Here is a 25,821-nt window from a genome sequence, read left to right on the forward strand (position 1 = left end):
TTCCCTTTCCGTTCTTCGCGTTTCCTCCTTAAACCTCTCATCAGATCCAAACCCCCTAATTCCATTTCAGAACGGTCACCTATTCGACTCAGTCTCACCCAGTCAGACCATTCAACTCGGACCGAGTCAATATTGATTAAGAGGCGTCCGCCATTTTCATTCAAATCTAGAGCTCCAATTCGTCCGAGCCGGCCTCGTAGCCATGGCTAGGGTTTACGACAATTGGGAGCGGCTGGTGCGGGCCACACTAAAGAGGGAGCAGCTCAGAAGTTCCGGCCAAGGCCACGAGAGGGTTCCTAGTGGAATCGCCGGCGCTGTCCCACCATCGCTGGGAAAGACCACGAACATCGATGCGATCTTACAAGCTGCCGATGCGATTCAAGCTGAGGACCCCAACGTCTCCAGGATTTGTAAGCCTTTTCATTTTGAATATCTTAAAATTAATGTTGATTTTTTTCAGTGCTCAATTGTTGGTGGTGCCATTCTAATTGTTGCTATTTCTGCCTTGCATAAAATATTCGGTTACAATTTAGTTCAAATTTTAAACATGCATTAAGGGTTGACGTGTTAATATAAACCTTAAGCTCTTGAGCTAAGTTTATCTAATTGAGCTTGAGAATTATTGTAAAGACATAGAAAAGAAGGGAATTATACTATGCTGCTAATTCAGTAGCATTTGCTGTTTCAGAAAACTATTTCAGTATACTGTTCAACCAATTTTTGTTGTTTTGTTTAATTGCTGGAATGTTTGGTTTGATGGTGTATTTGCTGGAGTATGTGTTTTGTTTAGAATACTTGTATGCTTGTTGGATTATTTATGTATTGACAACATTTATATTATTTGGGTCTTAGTGTGTGAGCAGGCGTATAGTATGGCGCAAAATCTGGATCCGAAAAGTGATGGTAGAGGTGTTCTTCAGTTTAAGACTGGGTTGATGTCTGTAATCAAGGTATCACTTAAGCTCTAATTAGTGATTGGTAATTTTTGCATGAGCCTATTTATGCTATTCATTATTATAATTATAAGATAGGCTGTGCATAGTGTATTTTTGTTCCTTTCTTATAAGTAATATATACTAAGTTATGAGTATTTGGCTTTTTGTTTCAGCAAAAACTTGCAAAAAGAGATGGGGGTCAAATAGATCGTAATCGTGATATTGAGCACCTTTGGGACTTTTACCAGCGGTACAAACGACGACATAAAGTAGATGATATCCAGAGACAGGAACAAAGATGGCGTGAATCTGGAACTTTTAGTGCTGACTTTGGCGAGTATGGCCATCATGTTTTGCTTTAATAGACCTTTCCCCTCCTCTTTTGTTGTTATGATTTTATTTGTTAATTGTTTTGTTGTTTCATATTGGAGCTCAGTTATTTAGAAATGAAAAAGACATTTGCCACCTTGAGGGCTTTAGTTGAGGTGATGGAGGCACTTAGCAAAGATGCAGATCCTAATGGAGTTGGGAGACTTATTACGGAGGAGGTGTTATTCCTTTTACCTCCTACTTTTGGATGTGATGTTCAATAAATGGTTTACTATTGAAAGCCTGTTTTTCTCTAAAATCCTTTGCACTTGGCAAAGTTTGACCTTATATAGTATACTAAAATTGATCTTATATTGACTTATATCAGTTCACCTTCCCAACTATTTTCGGCAATATTGTTTTAGCTTCAGTTTATGATAACAATTGACTCTGTTCATTGATCTGTGGGTTTCCAGTTGCGAAGAATTAAAAACACCGATGCAACATTGTCTGGGGATTTGGCCTACAATATTGTGCCTCTTGAAGCGCCATCATTGACCAATGCCATTGGAGTTTTCCCGGAAGTAAGTTTGACTTGAATTATATATGTCATGCCTCATGTTCTTCATCTCCTTTAAGAGTTCTGTTACATTCACATTGCATTTTATCTATCTTTGGTTATGTATGATCCAACAAAGATTAATGTTGGTTTTCATAAATAGCAAACAACAATTAACAAGTGCCTTTTGTGTTGTGAAACTTGTCTTATTCTCTGTGATGCAGCTATTTTGTAGGTATTGTATTGTCGAATCATCAAACTTACTTCTGACTAACATTTTTGAACTTTTATCTAATCTCATCAGGTGAGAGGTGCAATATCTGCAATTAGGTATACTGAGCAATTCCCCAGACTTCCTGCTGCTTTTGAGATATATGGACAACGAGGTGCTGACATGTTTGATCTGTTGGAATGTGTGTTTGGTTTTCAGGTTTGTGTTTCTTTACATTTTCCATAAGCTTAATTATATGTGCAGTTTTGTGTTATGGTAAATATAGCACTATGCTATGCATATATATATTTTTGAATAGAAACATTGTATTGATAATCAAGAGGAAAAATCCTCGATCAAACAAGAGGACCAAAAATAAAGAGTCTGACCTACTAAGATTGAAAAAAAACTGTATAAAAAACACGAAAAACACAAAATTTCAGTAAAATCATCTTAAGACTGTCATCATGTCTCTCATGATGGTAGAGTAGTGATAGTCCTTGAACTGCCCCGAAACCGAAGCCCAAAGGGATGCCCAAAATATATTTTCAATTCCACTTGCTATTCTTATGCATCTTTAATCTACCCCTTTTGATAACTGTTCTGGTTAATTTTACAGAAAGACAACGTAAGGAATCAGAGAGAGAACGTTGTTCTTACAGTTGCAAATACACAATCTCGGCTTGGTGTACCTGTTGAGGCTGATCCAGTGAGTGAACATGTCATTCTTATAACATGGGCTACTGATTACCTTCTTGTATTCATTTGAACGAACATGTCATTATTTGTTACACCTATTACTTTCCCATTTACTTAAATCTAAATTTTGACTGAATGGTTTTCCCCATTTAAGGCCTTACTAGCTTCTTCTATTATTGTGAAGCAAATAATTCCAAAACATAAGTTTGAGGCATTGTTCAGTTTCTGGAGTATTTATAAACTTAAGTTGTAGTTTGAAGAAATTCGAACATCTAATATCAAGCATATGTGAAAAGGATATTTACATGGAAAACTTACGTCGTCTATATGTGGTTGGTACTTGTGTTGGTTAATGGAAACAATATCTTTGTAAGTGGGGGTAAGACTGTACACCTAATCCTATCCAGACCACTGAATGTCAGGGGCCTTGTACACTAGCCTGCCTGGTAAGTTTTGGTGCAATGGTATGGCTTCTACATTGCAACCTGGAGAGCTCAGGTTTGAAGTAGGAAACAGGCTCTCTGCAAAGAGGGGAAGACTATTCATCTGACCCTCTCTAGACTCTTGCACTGCCGTGGTCTTGTGCATTTTGGGCTACCTTTTTTACTTGTATTGCTAATGCTCACGTTGCTCTCATAAGATGTATGTGATTTTGAGATTCAATTTTCCTTTAGAGGTATGATAGTTTAGTTGCTTATAATTTATTGGCATGAACGGTTTGATGCTGTATGGGGCCTGTGGGCATGGAAATAGTCTTCTAGATGTGAAGCTTACTGCTTTGACCGAAAGAAAAGATGTGAAGGTTACTGATATATTTATGTTTTGGTGTGCTCAGAAAATAGATGAAAAGGCAGTCAATGAGGTATTTCTGAAAGTTCTAGATAATTATATAAAATGGTGCAGATACCTGCGGATACGACTTGCATGGAATAGGTAATTTCAACTCTCTAATGTTTTCATATTAATTAATTCTTTTATATACTGCTAATTGCATATATACTTTTCCACAGTTTAGAAGCAATTGATCGAGACAGGAAGCTTTTTCTGGTTTCCTTGTACTTTCTGATATGGGGTGAAGCTGCAAATGTCCGCTTTCTTCCTGAATGTATTTGCTACATATTTCACCATGTAAGTCTAAAAACATTTTTGGTTAAATTCAATTTGCAGTTTAATGTGCTCATTTCATTTAAAGAACCTTTACATATTTGTTTATTTATTTTTAAAAATTGTTTTGTTTTTCTTATTTTTTAAATATCTTCTTGTTGTAATTTTCTGTTATGCTGTACTGTATTAACAGATTGATTTTTGGGAACATCAACTTCATCTGACTGCATCATAGTTCTTTGAATCTGCCTGCTATTTAAAAAAAAAAAATTGAATTTTAAGCTTTTTGGCTTGTCTGTGAATAATATGCAAGTTCAAGTGAAATATATATGATGCCATTGTCCTTTATTGTAAATTGTTTGTATCTGTTTGATGGTGCAAGGAGACGTAAAAAAAGCATAACTTGCTTTATTCTTTAAAAATAAAAATTATTACTCATGATAGATGACATCATCTTATGGTCCTGCAGATGGCCAAAGAGTTGGATGCAATATTGGATCATGGAGAAGCTAATCCTGCTTCCAGCTGCAGAACGGAGTCTGGATCTGTATCCTTCCTTGAGCAAATCATTCATCCTATATATGAAACGTTGGCAGCGGTTAGTGGATCTGTATTTCAAACTCTGTGTTGTATATTCAATGCATCTTTCGGTGTCTTTTTGTTGATATTAGAATTTGATTTGCTGTTTTTTCAATCAAGGTAATGGAAAACTACAAAGGTTGTAGTATTTTGAATCCTCAAGAGTTTCATTAATGTCAAATTGTGCAGCATGTTATACTTCTAAAATATTGAAGCACTAAAACCCGTTTTCAACAAAATAAACTAGATATACCAAGATTTGCCAACTCTATCGGATGGCTTGTCAATGATCTTCAATTGTTTGGGTGCGTGTGTGTGTGTGTGTTTTTTTTTTCTTCCCATTTTTTTAAAAAATATTTTGAATAAAGATCACACTTCTTTCAATGGTGTTCCACTGCCATTAGCGTGCTAGAGTTTTTTGTATTTATTTATATTAAGATGCTGTAGATCAGTGTATTTTCCTTAGGAGAAAGTTGCATCAGATTATTCTAGAATGCCTTCATAAGTGTTAGTTTACATTAGGGTCCTTCTCGAAGTCCTTGATCTTCAATTATCCTTGTTATCTGGTGTTGGTGATAATTTTTAGGCATCATGGAGTCTGTGTGGTACCTATAATCTGAGATGTTGAATGCATGGATTAAGCTGTTTATTCTCTATGATGTTGTGATCTTATGGGGGTTTTGGTATCACATTTCTTTTTTGTTATGGAGAAGGGATAGGGTGGTTGCATTACTAATATGGTAGTTTCTTCTGTTATTTTTTTCTTTCCCAAAGGGTTCTTGAGTTATATACTGTCCTTGATATATACTCAAATTGGTCTTGCCAATAACTTTTGCGTTGTTTTATTTTTGAATGCAGGAAGCTGCAAGAAACAATAATGGGAAAGCAGCACATTCCTCATGGCGGAATTATGATGACTTTAATGAATACTTTTGGTATGTTTTTTGTCTTTTATTTTAATGGAGTAATGATATTTGTCATGTGATGCTTCTTTTGCAATTTGTAGGTCACCTGCTTGTTTTGAGTTGAGCTGGCCTATGCGGAAGGATTCACGATTTTTGTTGAAGCCTAAAAAGGGGAAAAGGGTTAGTTTATATTGATAATTTGTCGCCAAATTGATACATGTTTTGTTTACTCGAGGCTTGAAACTTAAACTTGACTTTATTTTTTCTTTTAAAAAAAGTCTCAAAGAGTAAGAGGTATTTGAAACTTCGAAGGGGTTCATGTTTAACCTGCTAATCTCATATAGATGTTTCTACATTCGGTTTTTTCTAACCTGCTAATAACATTTGAAATTGTATAGCTGTATGTTCTCTCTATTGTTTTACTCTCGGCTATGCTTTCGCCCTTCTTTAAATGTTAAGAATTTATTTCGAAGTGTCACAGACTTGATTAAGCATGTTGAAATTATTGGATAGTGTTTCTGTAAGTGGTGGCTCAAATTTCAAATAAAGTTATTGACATGTGGACCTCTTTGGTGATAATCATGTGTATTTCAGTTTGGCTGGATGCATTAGATTTTGATCAATTACATATGGTAGCTAAGTAACAATTAGGGTGATAATAACAATTTTCTGTTTGTACAAAGTTGATGTGGGTAGTGATTTTCTGTTTTTGGTCATATAAGTTGTATCATGTAATTGGAAAAACATCTTAAACCATTTTTTTCCTCCTCTCTTTTTGATTATTGCTTTGGAGTGGCAGACTGGAAAAAGCACTTTCGTCGAGCATCGAACCTTTTTTCACTTGTATCGAAGTTTCCATCGCCTGTGGATCTTTTTAGCTTTGATGTTCCAGGTTTGTGCTTCCACATATGGTTACTGGTTAGTTTGGATTACAAGTGTTCAATTTTAACATCATTTGCGTCTTCTTTGCTGAAGGCTTTGACAATTATAGCCTTTAATGGTGGACGTATCAATTTGGAAACTTTTAAAATTGTTCTTAGCATCGGGCCAACCTTTGCTATCATGAACTTCATCGAGAGTAAGTTTTTTGCATATTCCAAATAGACTTCAGACCCTTTCTTGCAACTAAGACTCAAAAACTCATTCCACTTTTGCATTTTTTCTGGTTTGTTTATTGGGTGATGCGCTGCCTGTGTAGGTTTTTTGGATGTGTTGCTCATGTTTGGAGCTTACACCACAGCCAGAGGCATGGCTATCTCTAGACTTGCAATTAGATTTTTCTGGTTTGGCTTGACCTCTGTCTGTGTGACATACATTTATCTGTGAGTGTTCTATCTTATAACTTTACCCAAACTATATTTTTAAATGAATAACTGTTTGTTATATTATAAATTTCTATTGCAATTTAAATATTTGCAGGAAAGTTCTGCAAGAAAGAAATGACAGAAACTCAGATTCATTCTACTTTCGGATATATGTTCTTGTATTGGGCATTTATGCAGCTTTGCGCATTGTCCTTGCACTATTACTCAAGTTGCCGGCATGTCATTCACTTTCTGAGATGTCTGATCAATCTTTCTTCCAATTTTTTAAGTGGATTTATCAGGCAAGTCCTATTTTGTTCGGTTTGAAATGGGGACCAAATAATTTATATATGGCTATGGCCAAGATGGTGATTCATGTATTATATGCTTTCTTAATTTTTCATATTCCAGGAGCGTTACTTTGTTGGACGTGGCCTTTATGAAAAGATGAGTGATTATTGCAGGTTTGTGGGAATCTGGAACTTTGTATTGCTGGCTATTTGTTTAAGACTGTTGGTGTTTTGAGCTCAGTTCTTTTGTTTCATGATTGACAATGTGATCCTGCTATTAAGAATCTGATGTAGTTGAGTTGAGCTGACTTTAATTATTTTAGGATAAAGTCTCCAGTGATTTGAGTTCTTGAGTGTTCCTTGTAGTTTGGGAAAAAAGGGGCTCATTCAGCAAACACCAATTCTTTAAGATAAGGGCTTAGTAGAGTTTATTTTAATAGTTTGTTCTTGCCTTGTCATTTTCTTTTTTCTTTGATGTTGAGTGTCTTTCATATTAGAATTAGACTATACTCTTTCTAGGTATTGTTTCTGTTAAAGGAAACTTGTATAATTGAATATTTATTATCGGATTGGACTTAGCATGGTTCAGGTGTCCAGATTATGTTAGGAGTTTAGATAGCTTTTTGCTTGTTTACAGATCTTATTGATGAAGATTTCTCAGTACTCCAGCCTGTGGATTTTGACAGCTTGGTTAAATATGATTTTCATGTTTGGCTATATATGCACGTCACTTCGTGCATTGACATGTATGCATGTCGCCTCTTGTTTTGACATATATGATGGTTGATTGCCTATTTGTTTTTAAGTATTATCCCAGAAGATTTCATGATATGCGCTTCTATCTCAGAGATCTACATATATGTAAAAGTTCCTAATATCCTTTTTTTCATTATATTTTAAAAAAATCCTAACTTCGCAGGTCTGTGCTCTTTTGGTTGGTAATCTTCGTCTGCAAGTTCACTTTCACCTACTTTCTCCAGGCAAGGCTACCCTTACTCATCTCGAGTTTCAATTATCAATGAATATAGTTTTCAATTGATCAACAAGTCTAGCTTTTGCTCATAGTAGATCAGTTGAGAGTTTAATTTTATATGAGATATATGTTTGTTGGATTGGAGCAAGAGATTTTTATGGGTAGGAGGGGGAAATGGTGGTTGGGTAGAATTAAATTTTTAGTTTTTCTTTGGGCATATTGGTCCAAACATTCTAAAGATATTCCTTTTCAGGTGTAATTCTTCTTGATTGAGGCGAGTTTGAATTTGATGTAATATAACCTTTTGCTTGAGGGTGTAATCTGAATATGATGGACTTATTGTAATCCTTTTCATGTATACTGCAGATTAAGCCTCTTGTTGAACCCACAAGAATAATTGTGAAACTTCCATCTTTGGAATACGCGTGGCATGATTTGGTCTCAAAGAGTGAGTTTCTCAACGTTCATTTACTCTGTGTGATCTTGTTTATGGTTAATAATACTGGGATGCTTGACATCGGCAGTCAATCCAAGGTGTCTTTCATGTTTTCTGGTTGAAAGGAACAAGAAGTCTGATATTCTTGTCTTTAGGCCCCATAACTTTAGGGCACTGCAATAATTGGTCTATCATTAATTGGGGATGGCGTGTTGTGGAAAATTACCTTTACCTTCAGGATCACTTCTATATATTGTCTGATTCACATTAAGATTATGTTAAGCCACCTTTCTCACTTTTCCTATTGTTGCACACCACCCACATTGCACTGCCTCTTCACTAGTGGTCTCCAAAAATCCATTTATGGAAGGTGCTATGGCTTGAAACTCTTGGTATTTCAAGAGACTGCACTTTAGGCGTATTCCTATAAATTTAAAAATGGTAAAGCCAGCAACTAGAAGTAACCTGCTCTTCAGGTGGATTTCTTGGTACTAGTTGTCTTTTTCTCTCGTCATTCTGTTCAAAGTTATCCGATTATATTTTTGAGGTTTTATTTTATCATGATATGTTGTAGTGATAAGATGTCTCTTATATTAAAAAATATCATGTTGATTTTCAGCAGAAACTAATTTTTAAAGCAGAAAATTTGAGTTTATTTGTGCTTAGATGGAAGGTAAAGCGTAACCTTGATCTCTTTGTATGAAGCCTTCCATGTACTTATTTTTTCTACAAAATTTAAAATTCTTCTGTTATTAATGTTTCTTTGGTTGATTGATAGTGCTTGAAATAGAACGTTGCCACATTTTATTGACGTATACCTGTGTTTTGGCAGATAACCATAATGCATTGACTGTAGCTAGCCTTTGGGCTCCTGTTGTGGCTGTGAGTATCTTCTTTCTTTAGCTTCAGACTTATTCAAAATGAGAGGATTCAGCTCTACTTCACGAAAGATGTATTATGTTAGACTGGAATGATGGATTTTGTTGAAACTGACCTTAGGAATGCTGTAAATTGTGCTTCAAGTGTGATGCTTACTTTCTTGTCTTTCTCAGATTAAGGGCTTTCTCCCTTGTTACTATCTGAATTGAAATGTGTCTTAGGATGTGCATATGGCATATCCTTCATATTCTCATTTCTAATATTCTTTTTCAATGGTCCAGATCTATCTCATGGATATTCACATATGGTACACTCTCTTGTCAGCCATAATTGGTGGTGTAATGGGTGCAAGGTCTCGGCTAGGCGAGGTATTAATCTACTCTAAATAGTTGTGAATTCTTTCTCGTCCACATATGGGTAGTTCCTGCTCGTTGTATGGTGATTACAGGAAAGTGTTAAAAGTTTGTGGGATAAGAAACTCCATTCTCTCATCTCATTCAATTGCTCTCTCACTCTGTGTGTATGTGTCTGTTATATTTTCTGTTCTCCCTACATCTGTCTAATCATGCTATTTTTGTTTTGTTTTAATATATATTCCCAATTTATCACAATTCTTAGTGTTAACTATCTGTTGTTTGTTTATGGCAGATACGTTCAATTGAAATGGTGCATAAACGTTTTGAGAGTTTTCCCGAAGCTTTTGTCAGAAAACTTGTCTCACAAAATAAAAGGTGTTTATTTGTCTGCTTTTATTATTATTATTATTATTATTATTATTATTATTATTATTATTATTATTTTATTATTTTTTATTTTTTTATTTTTGTACTTAAGCAATTTATGGTCCGAGGTCGACCTTGGAATTTGGAATTTTAAAGATATCCGCTACAGGGCTGGGAAACTCATGTACTAAATGAAAATTCTGACGCCAATGCGGGCTTACCACAGTGGTTGTTGCCCTCCCCCTTCCCCCTTGCTTGGCACCCACGGTCGAAACCCCAGGGTTTCTTTCCTCCCAATGTAACAAAAAATAATAATGAAAATGCTGACCTCGTCATTACACTAAAATGATACTTAATGTTATTCTCTTGTACTCTGAAGTGATTTGAAATTGTGGCTTGTACCCAAACTACGTACTTGCGCTTTGATGCTTGATACTATGTCTTAATCATTCTTAATTGCTGTCGTTTTCAAATGGCTTATAATCCAAATAATATGTATTTTCTTTTATCATTTGTTTTAATAACTTGCATCTGAATTCACGTTTTCAGGTTGCCATTTAACAGTCAGTCATCTCAGGTGAGTTTATTAAGCTGATTTCTTTCCCTTCTTGCTGAAGTTTTTGAGGTGGGCATCACAAAATCTTCAATTAATTAATAGGCCATTCGTATTCCATGTTATTACAATGAGGATGCTGCAATTTCTGCTCTGTGGAAGTAATTAGAAAGTCTGGAGTTCATATTGGTTTTTAGGCTTAACTATAAGTCTTTATTTGTTCAAAGACAGTGGGACAAGCATTAAAATGTTCTGTTCGTGTAAACTGCTCACTCTGTCGAATTGTTCAAGGGGTTCATGTTGGTTTGTACTTAGGTTTCGCTCATATTGGTTTATATGCAAGCTGCATCCCTCAGATTATAGGATGTCTCTAACATGAAACTATTTAGCTTTCACCCTCTTAAAGATCCATTTTTAGTGAATTTTATTGGTGACTTCCAACAAATGCTTATAACTTAAAATTCAATAGCCACTCATGATTTTTGTTTTTGGGTTATTTTGCATGTCCATCTTTTGTCTCTGCAATCTTCTCTATTCTTGTTACTGCTACACCTTTTGGTTTTTCTTCCTTGTTCCGCCTACTATAAAATTCCTGGCGCTGAGGTATGACTTGTTTCATTCAGGATTCTCAAGATTCAAAGACTTATGCAGCCATTTTTTCTCCATTTTGGAACGAGATAATAAAAAGTTTGCGAGAGGAGGATTTTATTAGTAATAGGTAATCTGCTGGGGCTTGCCACTTCCCAATGTGAAGAAAAATCTAAAGCATATTCTTATGTTACTCCAGTTTGTTTTTGTTCCATGGCTGGTATGCCTCGAGTGCTAATGATTTTTGTCTTTCCAGGGAGATGGATTTGCTTTGTATTCCTAGCAACGCAGGAAGTCTAAGATTAGTTCAATGGCCTTTGTTTCTTCTGAGTAGTAAGGTACGACCGTTTGGTTTTATCTGGAAAATATATATAGCCAGCAGCTTTTAGTAGTATATTCAAAATCCTCTTTTTTCATTTTACAGATCTTGCTGGCAATTGATTTGGCTTTGGACTGCAAAGATACACAGGCAGATCTTTGGAATAGAATATGTAGGGATGAGTACATGGCTTATGCTGTTCAAGAATGCTATTACAGTATCGAAAAAATATTGTATTCTCTGGTTGATGGTGAAGGGAGACTTTGGTATTAATTATCTTTGTTCTTTGTAATATTTAGAGTGTTACTCTTCTTTCTGCAAAAGTCAGAATGTTATATTTCATGATTGTCTAATTGCTGTGTTGTCTGTGCAACCTTCTATTTGGTAGGGTTGAAAGGATCTACCGTGAGATCAACAACAGTATTATGGAGGGTTCTCTCGTTATAACTTTAATCCTTAAGAATCTTCCGCTGGTGTTAAAAAGATTTACAGCTTTAACTGGGCTGCTGGTATATTCTTTGACCATTTGCATCAATCAAGGTGTCAAAATTTTGCATAGTTTGGAGCTCTTCTTTCAGCTGCTTGTTGTGGTAGATTGGTTGGTTATTCCTTGTAAATGATTGTTTTAAGTACAGTCCACTCTGGTTCTCTATTTTGTTTTTTGGTTTCTTTGATTTTTTGTCTTCCACCTTGCCACAGAAACAATTACTGCAGCACATTGATTATATGGAAATTGATGCACTATTTTATGGTGTTTATTTTTGAATGCATGTCTCACTGCTTTTGAACTGGTCTTTTAAATGTCATACGCTGCCTATAATTGAGCAGATTTTCTCTTTTTTGTTGATCGAGGATAACTTATCCTCTTGATTATTAATACAAAAGTTTCTATTAAAAAAAAATAAAAAATAAATGTCATACGCAGTTTGTTGAATTTTTTAGGTTTATTATAAAATATCATGGCATTTTTGTCCTTCGCATATGTTTTTCTGATTTCTTGTATTTCAAATGGATTGTTTATGCCAGATACGCAATGAAACTGATGTGCTTGCAAAAGGTGCTGCTAAAGCTGTATTTGATCTGTATGAGGTTGTTACTCATGACCTTTTGTCATCTGATTTGAGGTATGTGATTTATTACGCTTTAAGTTTTATGTCATATTTCTTGCTTTGTTGTGTTTTTTTTAAAATATTTTTGTTTTTGCCCTCTTCCTTCCAAATGCTTCAGGGAGCAGCTTGATACATGGAGCCTTTTAGCAAAAGCAAGAAATGAAGGGCGCTTGTTTTCTAGGATAAAGTGGGCCAATGATCCAGAAACTGTAAGCATCTTTGAATGGAAACAAAAAAGGAAAAGAACCAGATCGTGCTGTATAATGTTTGAAATTTTCAGGGTTGGCCTTTTTATTATTATATACTTTTTAATTGTTGCCACAGAAAGAGCTGGCGAAGCGGTTACACCTTCTTCTTACTGTAAAGGATTCTGCAGCAAATATTCCGAAGAATCTTGAAGCAAGAAGAAGATTAGAGTTTTTTACAAATTCGTTATTTATGGACATGCCTTCAGCAAAGCCAGTTAGTGAAATGGTGCCTTTCAGGTAGACGTGATTTTCTTCAGATGAGCTGAAATTTCATTAACTGTTTATATGGATCATTTATTTTTTATTTTCTATTAAACATCTGGTGGTTTGTTTGAGAACAGTGTCTTCACCCCATACTACAGTGAGACTGTACTTTATAGTTCCTCCGAATTGCGGGTTGAAAATGAGGATGGAATATCAATTCTTTTCTATCTTCAGAAAATTTTTCCAGGTACTTTGTTATCTTGGATTTATATTAATATGTTCACATAATCAAATTCATTGTCTCTCCTTTGTCTGATGTAAGTTTAACAACTTAGGAATATGGTAATTTCATAATTCAAATGATGCCCTTTATGTCATGTGACCGAGTTAAATGCAAATGCAGATAATCCATTATATGTAGTAAGTTTACACGTGTGGCTTAGTCTGGTAGGACTGTACTATTGGAGAATGTAAAAATACAGCATTGGGAACTTGACAAAATAAAATACAATATACAAGTGCATGGTTCCACTACTAAGAAAAAGACATTTTGTGATAAAAAACCCACAGAGGTAGATAATCTACTGATTGACTGGGCCCGAATTACTGGGTCTTCACCACTGCTTTAAAACGTTGAGGGTAAAGCGAGGCATTTTACCGAGGCGTTATCTTTTCACGCTTATGAATAATATAATTAAAATATTATTTATATATATATATAAAATAAAGTCTTAAGTGCCTAAACCCTAGGTGCCGAATCCTTGCTGTGTTGGTGTAAAAAATAATGAAATAACCACTTGAATAGGTTGAAAATGGTGAAAAACTACCTGGGTTATATGAAATTTAGAGGTTTAGGGTGGATTTAAGGGATTTTAGAAGAGGGGGAGGGGGAGAAGTCGAGCGCTGCAGTGAGGGGGCGAGGTCGAGCATCTGGTGTGGGCGAGGTCGAGTGCGATGTTTAAAAAAAACATTAACACAGGGTCCGTCCACAACGACTACGTTTGTTTTGGGCCCTAGGTTTTAATTATAAAAAAAAGGTAGACGCAGCAGAGCGCGCCTCCCATACACTTCACACCTCCAACGTGCCTCAAATGTGCATGAAAGGTAAGTTGCTCTGCCTTGACGCGGAATCCGCACGCCTTTTAAAGCACTGGTATTTACCCAGTATGTGGTATTTTCATGCTGGGCTTGAATGATTGACTGGGCTCAATTTCCTAATCCTGAACTACCCAAAAAAAAAGATAAATAACTGATGTGGTATTGGCTGCATGTCTGGACCACTATTTGGTGGTCTCACGTGAGTGGGTGTGTTGAAGAAAGTAAAAATACTAGATTGGAAACTTTGACAAAATACAATAGATAAGTTGGTTCCACTACTAATAGCATTGAGGCCTTTTGTGATAAATCCTAGATGGGGACAGCGTTGGTGTTGGACCAATTAGTGTGGGCCGCTGATCAGTCTCTATAATATCTTAATATGTATTTGAGCTCATAGGAGCCAAATTTTAGGATTTTTGGTGCTTTCCTGAGTTAAAACTAGACAGATTTGATCTTGAATCCAGCTTCTTCTACAAGGGCATTTGATCTTGGGTGGCTTAATTATTATCCACCTCAAGATGCACATGAAATTGGTCACTTAACTTGAAGGTCTTAATGAATTAAACCCTGAACAAGATTAACTGTTTGTTTTAACTTATCCTTGCTTCTTTGGGACGGATCCTTGACCTGTCTTGGGAATCCAATCCTAGTGAAAAATTTCTGCACTGCAAACTATTGACTGGCTGTAGTTTATATCTCATTGATTTTCTTTTTGTTGACTTCTCTCTATTTATTTGATGGTAAATGGCTAAGGATTTTTCTTTCATATTAGATGAGTGGGACAACTTTTTGGAACGGATTGGTCGGGGTGAGTCTACTGGGGATGCTGAGCTGCAGCAAAACTCTAGTGATTCTTTGGAGCTTCGCTTTTGGGTATCTTATCGTGGGCAGACTTTAGCCAGGACCGGTCAGTTTTCACTTGCTCTCTTCACCGGCATTTGTTTGAAAACTTTGCATGCCATGTAGTCCATTTATATGTCATCCTATGGCAGTTAGGTTGGTTTGTGATGTGGCTTGTATCTGATGATTTGATGTTTTTGAAATTACAGTGCGTGGTATGATGTATTATAGAAAGGCTTTAATGCTACAGAGTTATCTGGAAGGAAGGTCATTGGGAGGTATTTCATTTGAGAACTTTGCTCTCAAGTTTCTATTTGCGGGAGCACTTCAGCAATGAATATCATTTTAACATTTCTTCCATCACTGACAGTGGATGATCATCCTCAAAATGTTGCCTTCACAAGTCAAGGCTTTGAGTTGTCGCGTGAATCACGAGCACAAGCAGATTTGAAGTTTACTTATGTGGTATCATGCCAAATTTATGGGCAACAAAAGCAGAGAAAGGCACCAGAGGCTGCTGATATATCCCTTTTGTTGCAGAGGTATGATTTTTTAAACGTAACGAATTTCTCAAGTTTTGAGTTATGTTGACCCCTCTGTGATGTAGTACAGCCAGTAGGTATTAGATTAAACACTTAAACAATAAAACAGAGAAGAACATAAGAGATTGAGGAGACGAAAATATAGATTGAAAAGACGAAAGAGAGGGCAGAACAGTAGAACAAGAAGAATATCAGAGGTTGAGTTGATGAAAATATAGATCGAAGGGACGAAAGAAAGGACCGAAATCAGAGAACCGCGAAGGAAGGACAGAAATCAGAGTGTTAAGAGAAGGTTTACTCAATATCCAAATCTGAATGTTAAAGAACCACATGGGGGTATTTATAGCAAACTAAAACCTAGACATAATAGGATAAAAATCCCTTGCTTAAACATAAATCCTAACCCAAATAAAATAGGAAACTTAAAACTAGAAATCTGGAAATCTGGAAAAGTAGAAATCCTACTAGAATTTGGAAAGCTAGAGAATCTAGGAAACTAATAAATTTAGGTCCTACGCGTCCTGCACCACTTTGTCTTTTTTTTTTTTTTTTTTTCCCTAATAGAAACAAAATTTATTGAAAGGAAAAGAAGAGGAACACACAGGTGGATAAGAAATCCACAAGCCAAACGAACAACAACAGAAAAACAGACTAAAAAAACAAAGACACCAGCCAAACTACACAAAGACTGCTGCACCAGAAAGACCCAAAGAAACCAAGTTGCAAAACAAACACTTCACATCACAGCAGCAGCCATATCCCTCAATGTAGTGGAGTAAGAATAGTCTTTGAAATCTGAAGTGACAGAAGCCCATAGTGCTGCCCAGAATTTAACTCTATCCCATAATTCACCAACACCCACTCCCTCATACACATAAAAAATCCTCATGTTACGCTCCATCCAAATGTTCCAAAATACAGACTGTACCAAGCAACCCCATAAGGTTGAAGCACGCTTCCCCCTGCCCCAAATGACAAAATGGGAACAAAGAAGATCATAGCAACCTTTTGGAATAACCCAAACGGTCTTAACCTCCCTTAACAAGGTCCACCAAAGACTTAACGGAAAGGGGCACTGAAAAAAGGTGTTCCACGCTTTCCTCACTCATTTTGCATAGAACACACCAGTGTGGAGACAAGTACATGTACGGTCTTCGTCTTTGGACAAGATCAGATGTGTTTACTTTCCCAAGGGCCACCAACCAAATGAGAACTTTTAACCTTAGGAGAAGATTTGGCCTTCCATATTAGAGAATAAGGAGGAAAGTCCTCCGCCATCCCATTGTAGAGAAGAAAAGAACAAAAAGATTTGCACGAGAAAGTACCTGATCCCTCGAGCTCCCACCATCTCCTGTCCAATCTGGAAGGTGACAATCTAATTCCGTCAAGAATGTCCAGCAACTTGATCACCTCAGCTAGCTCCATCTCATTTAGATTCCTCTTAAAGCCGAAGTCCCAATTATAAGGGAACACTTGAATGTCCACGAAATGGGTAATGCATAAAAAGTGCTTCTTAGACAGTGCAAATAATCTGGGAAAAATATCCTTCAAAACCCCCTCCCTCACCCAATTGTGCTCCCAAAATCTCACCCTATCCCCACGTCCCACCTCAAACCTACAACACTGTAAAAAGGAATGGTAACCAGAAGAAATATCCTTCCAAGGATTACAAAAAGATTAAACCAGTACTCCTCCGCTTCCCCGAGTAAGAAGTGTCATCAACAAATTGCAAATGAGAAACCTCCACTCTATCTCGTCCAGTAATAAGACCATGAATGAAATTGTTTTCTTGAGCCTTCTCCATAAGCCTACTTAGAACATCGATAACCAAAGTGAACGGAAAAGGAGATAACGGATCCCCTTGTCTCACCCCTCTAGTCACTGTGAATTTGCCCCTGGGCCTTCCGTTAATCATGATAGAAAAGTTGACAGACTCTAAACAACCCCTGATCCAGCTTCTCCATCGCCCTCCAAAACCCTTTCTTTCCAAAACATCATCCATAAATCTCCATTCTACATGTTTGAAATCAATTTTAAAGACCAATCCCGACTTATTTGACTTATTGGCATCTTCAACAACCCCATTAGCAACTAAAACAGCATTCAAAATCTGCCTATTTTTCTCAAAAGCTCCCTAGGATAGGGAAATAGTCTCGCCCAAAACCTCCCTCAGTCTCGATGCCAAGACTTTGGACACCACTTTGTATAAGCTAGTCACCAAACTAATAGGCCTATAATCCTTAAGCTTAACAGTCTTTCTTTTTGGGGATAAGACAAATTAAGGTTTCGTTTGTAACAGCATTGATGATCCCAGTATCATAGAAATTTTCCATTACCTTCATAAGATCACATTTCACAATGTCCCAGCAAGATTGAAAGAAGAATAAGGTGAAACCATCGGCTCCTGGCGACTTGTCCTTCCTACAATAAAAAACGACAATACGAACCTCCTCCTCTTCAAACGGCCTCTTGATCCAAGCTGCCTGCACCATGCCAATAGGGCACCAATTTAATCCCTCCACACCCCAACCCACTTCCTCATTACTACTGTAAAGCCTCTTGAAAAAATTGATTGCCTCCGACTCAATGCCCTCCTCATTCTCAATAATACCTACACCCTCCACTTCTAACCGATCAATGAAATTTCTTTTCCTATAAGCCGTGGCCATCATATGAAAATATATGGTATTACCGTCACCATCTCTAGCCCACTTAGCTTTACCTTTCTGTCTCCACTTCACTTCCTCCTTGTAAACAATGTCGCCTACAAAAACTGTAAATCTTCCCTTTGTCTAGGTTTATGAAGAATTTGATTCATAATTTCTTTTATTGTAATGTTAGGTTTAAGATAAGGCCCTTTCATATCTTAAAATGCAGAGCAGACTAGTAGTATCCACAATGGTAGTTAGGTCTGTGGCATGTAGATAACCCTTGTATTGGGTTCAAGTCATGTTGAAAGGGGCCTCTCCTAGACGAATACTTGAGTGTGATTCCAAAGTATTGGTCCTTAGGTGCATGTGTTTAAATTACACAGTTGATGATACCTTCTAGTTATTCGTGGCTAAGGATGCTCCAATCATATATCACACTTCTGCATGAATTTACTTAAACTCTTTTAGGATGCCAGGTCTCATGCTGACAATAAGATAAACTTAGATGCCAAAGGATAAAAATAAAAAATGAGCTGTTCCTGTCAGGAGTAGTTCCCCTGAAACGTTAATTTTATGAAACTGGATGGTGGTGTGGGTTTTGTTATTTTCTATTTTTATCTATATGATAATACTTTGAATTCATGTTTGGTTACTAGAAATGAGGCCCTTCGGGTTGCGTATATACATGTTGAGGAGAGTGGTGCAATTGAAGGAAAAACCACAAAAGAATTTTATTCAAAGCTTGTCAAAGCTGATATACACGGAAAGGATCAGGTAATGTGAAGTTCTGTTTATGCACCTTTTCTTCCATGCAGTTTAAAGTTTCCTCTAGTCTAGAATTATTTTGCTTTTGCATGAGACTGTACCTTTTAGTCATCCTAGATGACTCTAATGACATATTGAACCGCCAAGCCAAAAACTTTGATAGAGGCTCAAGTGTTATAAATGGCTAGGTGCATAGTCCAACCAATTTGGGACTAGAGCTCAACATAATTCATTGCATTAATTGCTTGCAATTTATTACTTACCCGATTACCTGCTATGGAGGAGGTTCGAGATGTGGTTTTCTCTATGTCAGCTGATAGTTCTCCTGGATCGGATGGCTTTTCAGCCTGCTGCTAATTCATCTTTTAATTGCACTTATTAATCTGGTGCCGTGCTTATGTGTTCTTGTCTAATATCGATTCATAGGAAATATACTCCATTAAACTTCCTGGTGATCCGAAGCTAGGTGAAGGGAAGCCTGAAAATCAAAATCATGCCATAGTCTTCACTCGCGGAGAAGCTGTTCAGACTATTGACATGAACCAGGTGACCAAATATTGAATTTTGTAGTTGTTTTGTGTTTGTTTGTACCGGAGTATTTTGCTGCTTCTTTTTCAAACTCTCTTTTCCTCTCTTTTTGGTGTTTAAATTAGTGGACTGTTGGTTCCTTTTGTATATAGAATTTATGCACCATACACGCTCCATTTCTCTTTTGTTATCATCTGCATTTTGACACACAAGACTACTTCTACATATGAGATTTGCAATTTTACCACAATTGAGGATGATATAACAAAGGATTTAAATATGCTCTTATTTTGTTCTTAAGGACAATTACCTGGAGGAGGCAATGAAAATGAGAAATCTCCTGGAGGAATTTCACAAAAATCATGGCCTTCGACCTCCAACTATTCTTGGTGTGAGAGAGCATGTCTTTACAGGAAGGTTTGGCCAGCGTTTTTTTTCTTCCAGTTTTTATTTATGTGGTTTCTTTTTATGATGTTCAGCATAAGTGGTTGCTCTGAGAATTGCTTACATGTGTGTTGAATGAATCCATGCAGTGTTTCGTCTTTAGCATGGTTCATGTCCAACCAAGAGACTAGCTTTGTGACTTTAGCCCAACGAGTTTTAGCTTATCCTCTAAAGTGAGTACTTTATAACTTGGTCGCATTTTAAGAACATTTTGAATTTGTGGTTGCAAAATGGGTTTGGTTTGTTTTCTGTTTAATTACTATTTCCTGGCGTGGGCTTAAGTTTGAGATTGTTTTCCTTAATATGCAGAGTTCGCATGCACTATGGACACCCAGATGTGTTTGATCGAATTTTCCACACTACCCGAGGTGGTATTAGTAAAGCCTCACGTGTTATTAATATTAGTGAAGATATTTTTGCAGGTAAGCATATAAGATGCTGATGATTTGTTTCTTATATCTGCAACTAATAACTGATTTGTTTTGAACAGTGGTTACACTAATGCCTCTCGGTTACTGATAAATCAGAATTTGTTAACCCCATTAAAATTGTTTTTAAATGGGTATATCCGTCTTTCTTTATTAGAACATGTTATTCAGAAAAAGTAAGTAAAAGAAAATTGTGTTCCGGAATTTTGAGCAATTGCCTAGGGTGTTATTTTCTCTGCATAGGCGGTAAAAGGAGTTTTCCTTGTTTGTCAATTTTCTAAGTTTAGTATCTTTTGTTACTCTATTTATACCGTAAAGTGTAAAGAATGTCAGCAATTTTATATGTAACTTATTTCATGATTAGTTAATTTTTGAATGCTGGTGGATGCATTATCTGAGCAAGTAGTTCATGTCAATCTGCAGCTATTGTTGGGGATTTTTCTCTTTACCTAACCTTAATTGTTTTTGAGCATTCACTATAGAAAGTGGTTCCAAATGATGACTCCTACTTTGATATATATAATTTTTTTTTTTGGGGTTTAATGTAATACATTTTGGGTTAGCATGCTTCATTATAGTGTCTTTTGGTCTAGCTTATCAACTTGATGGAAACAAATTCTGCAGGGTTCAACTCCACCCTGAGGCAGGGTAACATTACACACCACGAATACATTCAGGTTCTATACTTACGCGAATATTTTTCTCTATTTAAGTGAAACATATCTTTATGGTCATTTGATAGCCTGCCTCTTTGTGCAGGTTGGAAAAGGAAGGGATGTAGGGTTAAACCAGATTGCATTATTTGAAGGGAAAGTGGCAGGTGGAAATGGGGAGCAAGTCCTTAGTAGGGATGTGTACAGGCTTGGACAACTCTTTGATTTTTTTAGAATGTTCTCTTACTTTTACACAACCATTGGTTTCTACGTGTGTACAATGGTATTTTGTTTCTGACTCCTGCATATTTGTATATTTTTATTTGCTCTTCAGATTTGTGTTTCTGGAATTTTTCGATAACAGTTGGTTCATAATGCAGATGACCGTCCTCGTAGTATACATATTCCTATATGGAAGGGTTTATCTGGTAAGTGGTAACTTAAACCATATTGGAGGAGAGATAATTTTATCAAATAGCTAGGCAAGTTTAGATACTTACTGCTATGTACGAACCACCTTGCATGACTACCTAAAATATCTTTCAAATGAATGAGTTCTAGAGACCCCAGAGATGTTACAGAAATGCATAAACTTTTTGATTAGTTTTGTCTTAAAAAGTATAAATAGTTGATACATGTCTTATTAATTAAATACAACTAGTTGATTAATAACATTTGTTTCTTGTCAGAAAAAAACTACTTGTATTTCTTACTATAAATTACTGTGTACTTTTTAGAGGCTGGAAATATTAGGAAAACAGAAAATTTGACTATGTTCATTTTCGGCCTGAAATTTGTGCAGTTATTTTGCATGCAAATTTAAAATTTTGAAAACTCCTAATTTTTTTGGGGAAAGATAAGTTTTGCCAACATTTTTTTTTCTTATTTCTTGTGACTTGCCTGAATACTTGAAGATTTGGGTTTGGTAATGCCACTAATTTTGGCTGCTCCATCCAAGTTCAGCCACTGTTTGAAAAGTTTTTCTATTGTAAAAACCGACATGAGATGAATATTGTCACTGGTCACAACTTACAAGTATCTTAATATTACTCTTTCGCTTCGTATTTCTTTCTTATAAGCTAGGAAATTACCATATGTGGGTTTTATTAGTAACTCTGTTACTTTCTGTCTACTAAAAAAACAGTTAGGTGGTGAACAAGTTCACTTTATGTCAATGCATTATGTATGATGCCTTTTTGTGAAATCTTATAGGCTTTCTCTGGACTTGATCGTGCGATTGCAAAGCAAGCAAAATTGTCGGGTAACACAGCATTGGATGCTGTTTTGAATGCACAGTTCTTGGTCCAAATTGGAATTTTTACTGCAGTGCCAATGGTAATGGGCTTTATACTTGAACTGGGATTGCTAAAGGTTAGTCTATTTAATTCTCATCAGTGTCATGCTCATGTTTAACGTCCCTATCTCTGATTCTATCATACAATGCGGCTGCATACTCTTGGCATTGATGGCTATAACTTTTAGTTTACCAGGATGGTAACTAGAAACCACAAGATGAAGTAATTACTTCTAGGCTTAGGCTTCTAGGGCTCTGGATTTGTATACATAATTATGGAAATGTATAGCATTTAAAATCCTAATAGCTTTTGTAATTAAAATCCTTTTATGTGTTGCAGGCGGTTTTTAGTTTTATCACAATGCAGCTTCAGTTATGTTCTGTGTTCTTCACGTTCTCGTTAGGAACTAGAACTCATTATTTTGGGCGCACCATCCTCCATGGAGGTGCAAAGGTATGTATTTGGTTTACTTCTCCTTTGTTAGAAGCTCTGTTTTTGTTTTCTTGCTTGTGTTATTTTATGGAATTAATTGGTTATATTTGCATTTTTCATTTCCCCAACAGTACCGAGCTACTGGTAGAGGCTTTGTTGTTCGTCACATAAAGTTTGCTGAGAATTATAGGCTCTACTCTAGAAGTCATTTTGTCAAAGCGTGAGTGACATTTTCTAGTGATGAATAAATAAATTCTTTTCCTTCTTTTATTTTTTGAAAAAGGGGGGGCGGTGGGTTGTGTAGTTGCTTTTATATTCCTGAAGCTCTTAAACCCTTTTTTTTAGTTAGTTCTCATGACTTAATATTTGCAGGTTTGAAGTGGCTGTGCTTCTCATAGTTTACATTGCATATGGGTACACAGATGGTGGTGCTGTTTCTTTCGTTTTGCTAACTCTCAGTAGTTGGTTCCTAGTCATCTCCTGGTTGTTTGCTCCCTATATCTTTAATCCCTCTGGTTTTGAGTGGCAAAAGTATGTAATATCCACTTTTTGTGGAATCTTTGTATCTACTTTTTCTGTGACATTTTAGTTTGGGTTATCTTTCAATTTGTATGGTTCATATATGTGAAGCTGTTCACTTTCTCTTGAAACAACTGAGCTGTTGTCTTGTTAATGAAACAGGACGGTGGAGGATTTTGATGATTGGACCAGTTGGCTTCTTTACAGAGGTGGAGTAGGAGTTAAGGGAGAGAATAGCTGGGAATCTTGGTGGGATGAAGAGCAGGTTTGTAACTCAACTGTACTTCAACAAAATTGTTTTTGTTCTTTCTGTTCTTTGTTTTTTTTTCTTTATAGCAAATTTCCCAGTTTACATAAGTTTTCATGATGCGAGCATCTGAATAGGTTTTATTAAAGGATTTATTTGTGCTCTTCTTTAAGACTGGAGGCTGCTGCATGTTAGTTGTTCTTTAATCAAGTTTTGTTTAGGATTGTGGGTCATTCTGTTGTTATGTAGAGCTGTGTTGTATGTTCAAGGTGATCTTCACGTTCACAGTTTTGCAAACAAAGTTTTTATCTTTTTGTTCTGAACTTGTATCTCAAGGAATCTCTCTCTCCCCCTCTGGATGCCAACTGGTGGAGCTAAACTTCTTCCCCCATTGTGTTTTATTGTGTTAAAAAGTGTTATTTCTTTTTACTATTTGTTTTGTTTGTTGTATATGTCAAGTTGTTTTTCTGCTCACGCAGATGCATATTCAAACATTGAGAGGTCGTATATTGGAAACAATTTTGAGCTTGAGGTTCTTCTTGTTTCAATATGGCATTGTGTACAAACTCCATATAACTGGAAAGGGCACATCGCTTGCGGTACACTTCATATCACTTGAACCTTTTTGTGATTTTAGATGGGACATTTGCTTTTGATTGTTGGCATTCTTTGTTCCTTATCTTGACAGTTCTTTCTTTTTTTGGAATCCAGATTTACGGCTTCTCTTGGGTTGTATTGGTAGCTATTGTCATGATTTTTAAGGTTTGTATCAAGAAAGCTAACCCTTGCGTCATGCCCTTGAGCGTGCTTGATGTTAGTGAAACTCGTACTCTTTATGGCTAAACGTATTTTACATTGCAGGTTTTCACCTTCAGTCCTAAAAAGTCAGCCAACTTCCAGCTAGTGATGAGATTTATACAGGGTGTGGCATCCTTGGGACTTGTTGCAGTTATTGCTCTTCTTGTTATATTTACTGGACTTTCAATACCGGACCTATTCGCAAGCTTCCTTGCAATTGTTCCTACTGGATGGGCCATAATATGTGTAAGTTAATCTTTTAGGCTTGCATTCATATTACATTTTTAACTTGTGTTTTGTACTGTGATTTCCCATCTTTCTTTTAATCGGAATTGGTTGTGCCTAAACAGCTAGCCATCACTTGGAAGAAGATCGTCAGAAGTCTTGGCTTATGGGATTCAGTAAGGGAGTTTGCCAGAATGTACGATGCTGGTATGGGTATGCTCATTTTCGCTCCAATAGCATTCTTGTCATGGTTCCCATTCATCTCCACCTTCCAGTCTCGGCTTCTGTTTAACCAAGCCTTTAGCCGTGGGTTGGAAATCTCGCTCATTCTTGCTGGAAACAAAGCTAACGTTGAGGTCTGATCGGTACACCCCTCCCTTGAAATTTTTGGCCGCTGCAACTTTCCAGAGATTGTATATTTTCGACTGATACGGCCTTGTATGATACTGTACTTTTTGTTCATGTACGGCAAAGGTAGAAGATGGATTGTCTCTGTAAATAGATTTGTAAAAAATTGTAGCTGTGGCTGAGAATTATTTTTGTGAATTCTTTGACGGTTGTTGGAGGGGCAGGAGGTCATTTGGGAACTCGTGTTTCTACTCATTGAATTACTGCCCCATTTTTTGTAACTGACATGATAGTTCTTACGATGCCACAGTTGTGCCATTTTATCATTCCAAATCCCAACAGAGCATTTCTAGTTCAAACGACGTGGATTTACGAGTGCATTACAGAAGTTATCATAATCCCTAAATCATAAATTGGATCAGACATTGAAATAATTACAATGATTCGCCAGTCACATTTTCTTGAGAAATGGTGGAAGAAATGTTTTCTACTGTTTGCAATGATTTCTTGATTATAAGAGCAAAAACTAATTTTTCTTGTCGTACTTTGGACTGGTTGAACCTTAGGCATCCTTGCACTCGTTACGGGACTTGCTTTCATCTAATCTGCTAGGCATTCTCCTTCAGCTATTGAGTGTTGTAAAGCTGCAACCCTCCACCTCAAACGTCAAAAGCCTGATATTGTGAATTTTGAGGTTTTGTGAATGAATTTTCGAGTCTTTCAAATGCACTTTGTAATTTGGGGTTCGTTAATATGCTTAGATTTCATTGTACCACATAGTTTAGTGGAACTCAAAAAGTCGAAAAATAACCCACCAAAGTGAAATTTCATTAACAAAACTCAAGGTGAATTTCATTCGTGAAATTTCAAAAGATGATAATTTATTCATGAAATTCAAAAATGCGAAAATGGGAAATGGTGAGACACGAAACTTTATTCACAAAGCCCAAAAACACAAGAATGAAATTTTGCATTCTGAATCCCCTATAAAATTTTCGCATATGGGGCTTTGCGAATGAGTTTTGGAAATTATGGGTTTCGTGAATAAATTTTTGTTTGTTGTGTTTCTCGAATGCATTTTC

At 36.4% G+C, this 25,821-nt stretch overlaps 1 protein-coding gene across 1 annotated transcript; it reads left to right on the forward strand.

The window, feature by feature from the left end:
- LOC18776446 (callose synthase 10) lies at positions 1–25,098 on the forward strand. The gene is made up of 51 exons (XM_020564952.1): positions 1–410; positions 853–950; positions 1,109–1,272; positions 1,372–1,483; positions 1,721–1,828; positions 2,108–2,233; positions 2,634–2,723; positions 3,549–3,646; positions 3,724–3,841; positions 4,287–4,415; positions 5,255–5,331; positions 5,403–5,481; positions 6,101–6,193; positions 6,277–6,379; positions 6,500–6,623; positions 6,721–6,907; positions 7,017–7,069; positions 7,815–7,875; positions 8,235–8,316; positions 9,137–9,186; positions 9,465–9,551; positions 9,832–9,914; positions 10,455–10,482; positions 11,082–11,176; positions 11,303–11,384; positions 11,471–11,631; positions 11,754–11,874; positions 12,392–12,489; positions 12,593–12,683; positions 12,799–12,959; positions 13,064–13,173; positions 14,797–14,931; positions 15,074–15,142; positions 15,235–15,406; positions 18,714–18,831; positions 19,249–19,368; positions 19,652–19,767; positions 19,884–19,967; positions 20,104–20,216; positions 20,847–20,899; positions 20,982–21,158; positions 21,256–21,303; positions 22,088–22,246; positions 22,510–22,623; positions 22,734–22,822; positions 22,975–23,133; positions 23,284–23,386; positions 23,848–23,967; positions 24,080–24,130; positions 24,230–24,412; positions 24,517–25,098. The coding sequence occupies exons 1-51, from the start codon at positions 203–205 to the stop codon at positions 24,751–24,753; spliced, it is 5,697 nt and encodes a 1,898-aa protein (XP_020420541.1). The 5' UTR covers positions 1–202; the 3' UTR covers positions 24,754–25,098.

Source organism: Prunus persica, chromosome G5, assembly GCF_000346465.2.
Source record: "Prunus persica cultivar Lovell chromosome G5, Prunus_persica_NCBIv2, whole genome shotgun sequence".
NCBI classification, from domain to species: domain Eukaryota; kingdom Viridiplantae; phylum Streptophyta; class Magnoliopsida; order Rosales; family Rosaceae; genus Prunus; species Prunus persica.

Coding starts and splice junctions, on each gene's coding strand:
- LOC18776446 (XM_020564952.1), top strand. CDS start 203: ATGGCTAGGGTTTACGACAATTGGGAGCGGCTGGTGCGGGCCACACTA. Junction 5,482..6,100: donor AGCCTAAAAAGGGGAAAAGG/GTTAGTTTATAT, acceptor TTGGAGTGGCAG/ACTGGAAAAAGCACTTTCGT. Junction 15,143..15,234: donor GGAAGGAAGGTCATTGGGAG/GTATTTCATTTG, acceptor CATCACTGACAG/TGGATGATCATCCTCAAAAT.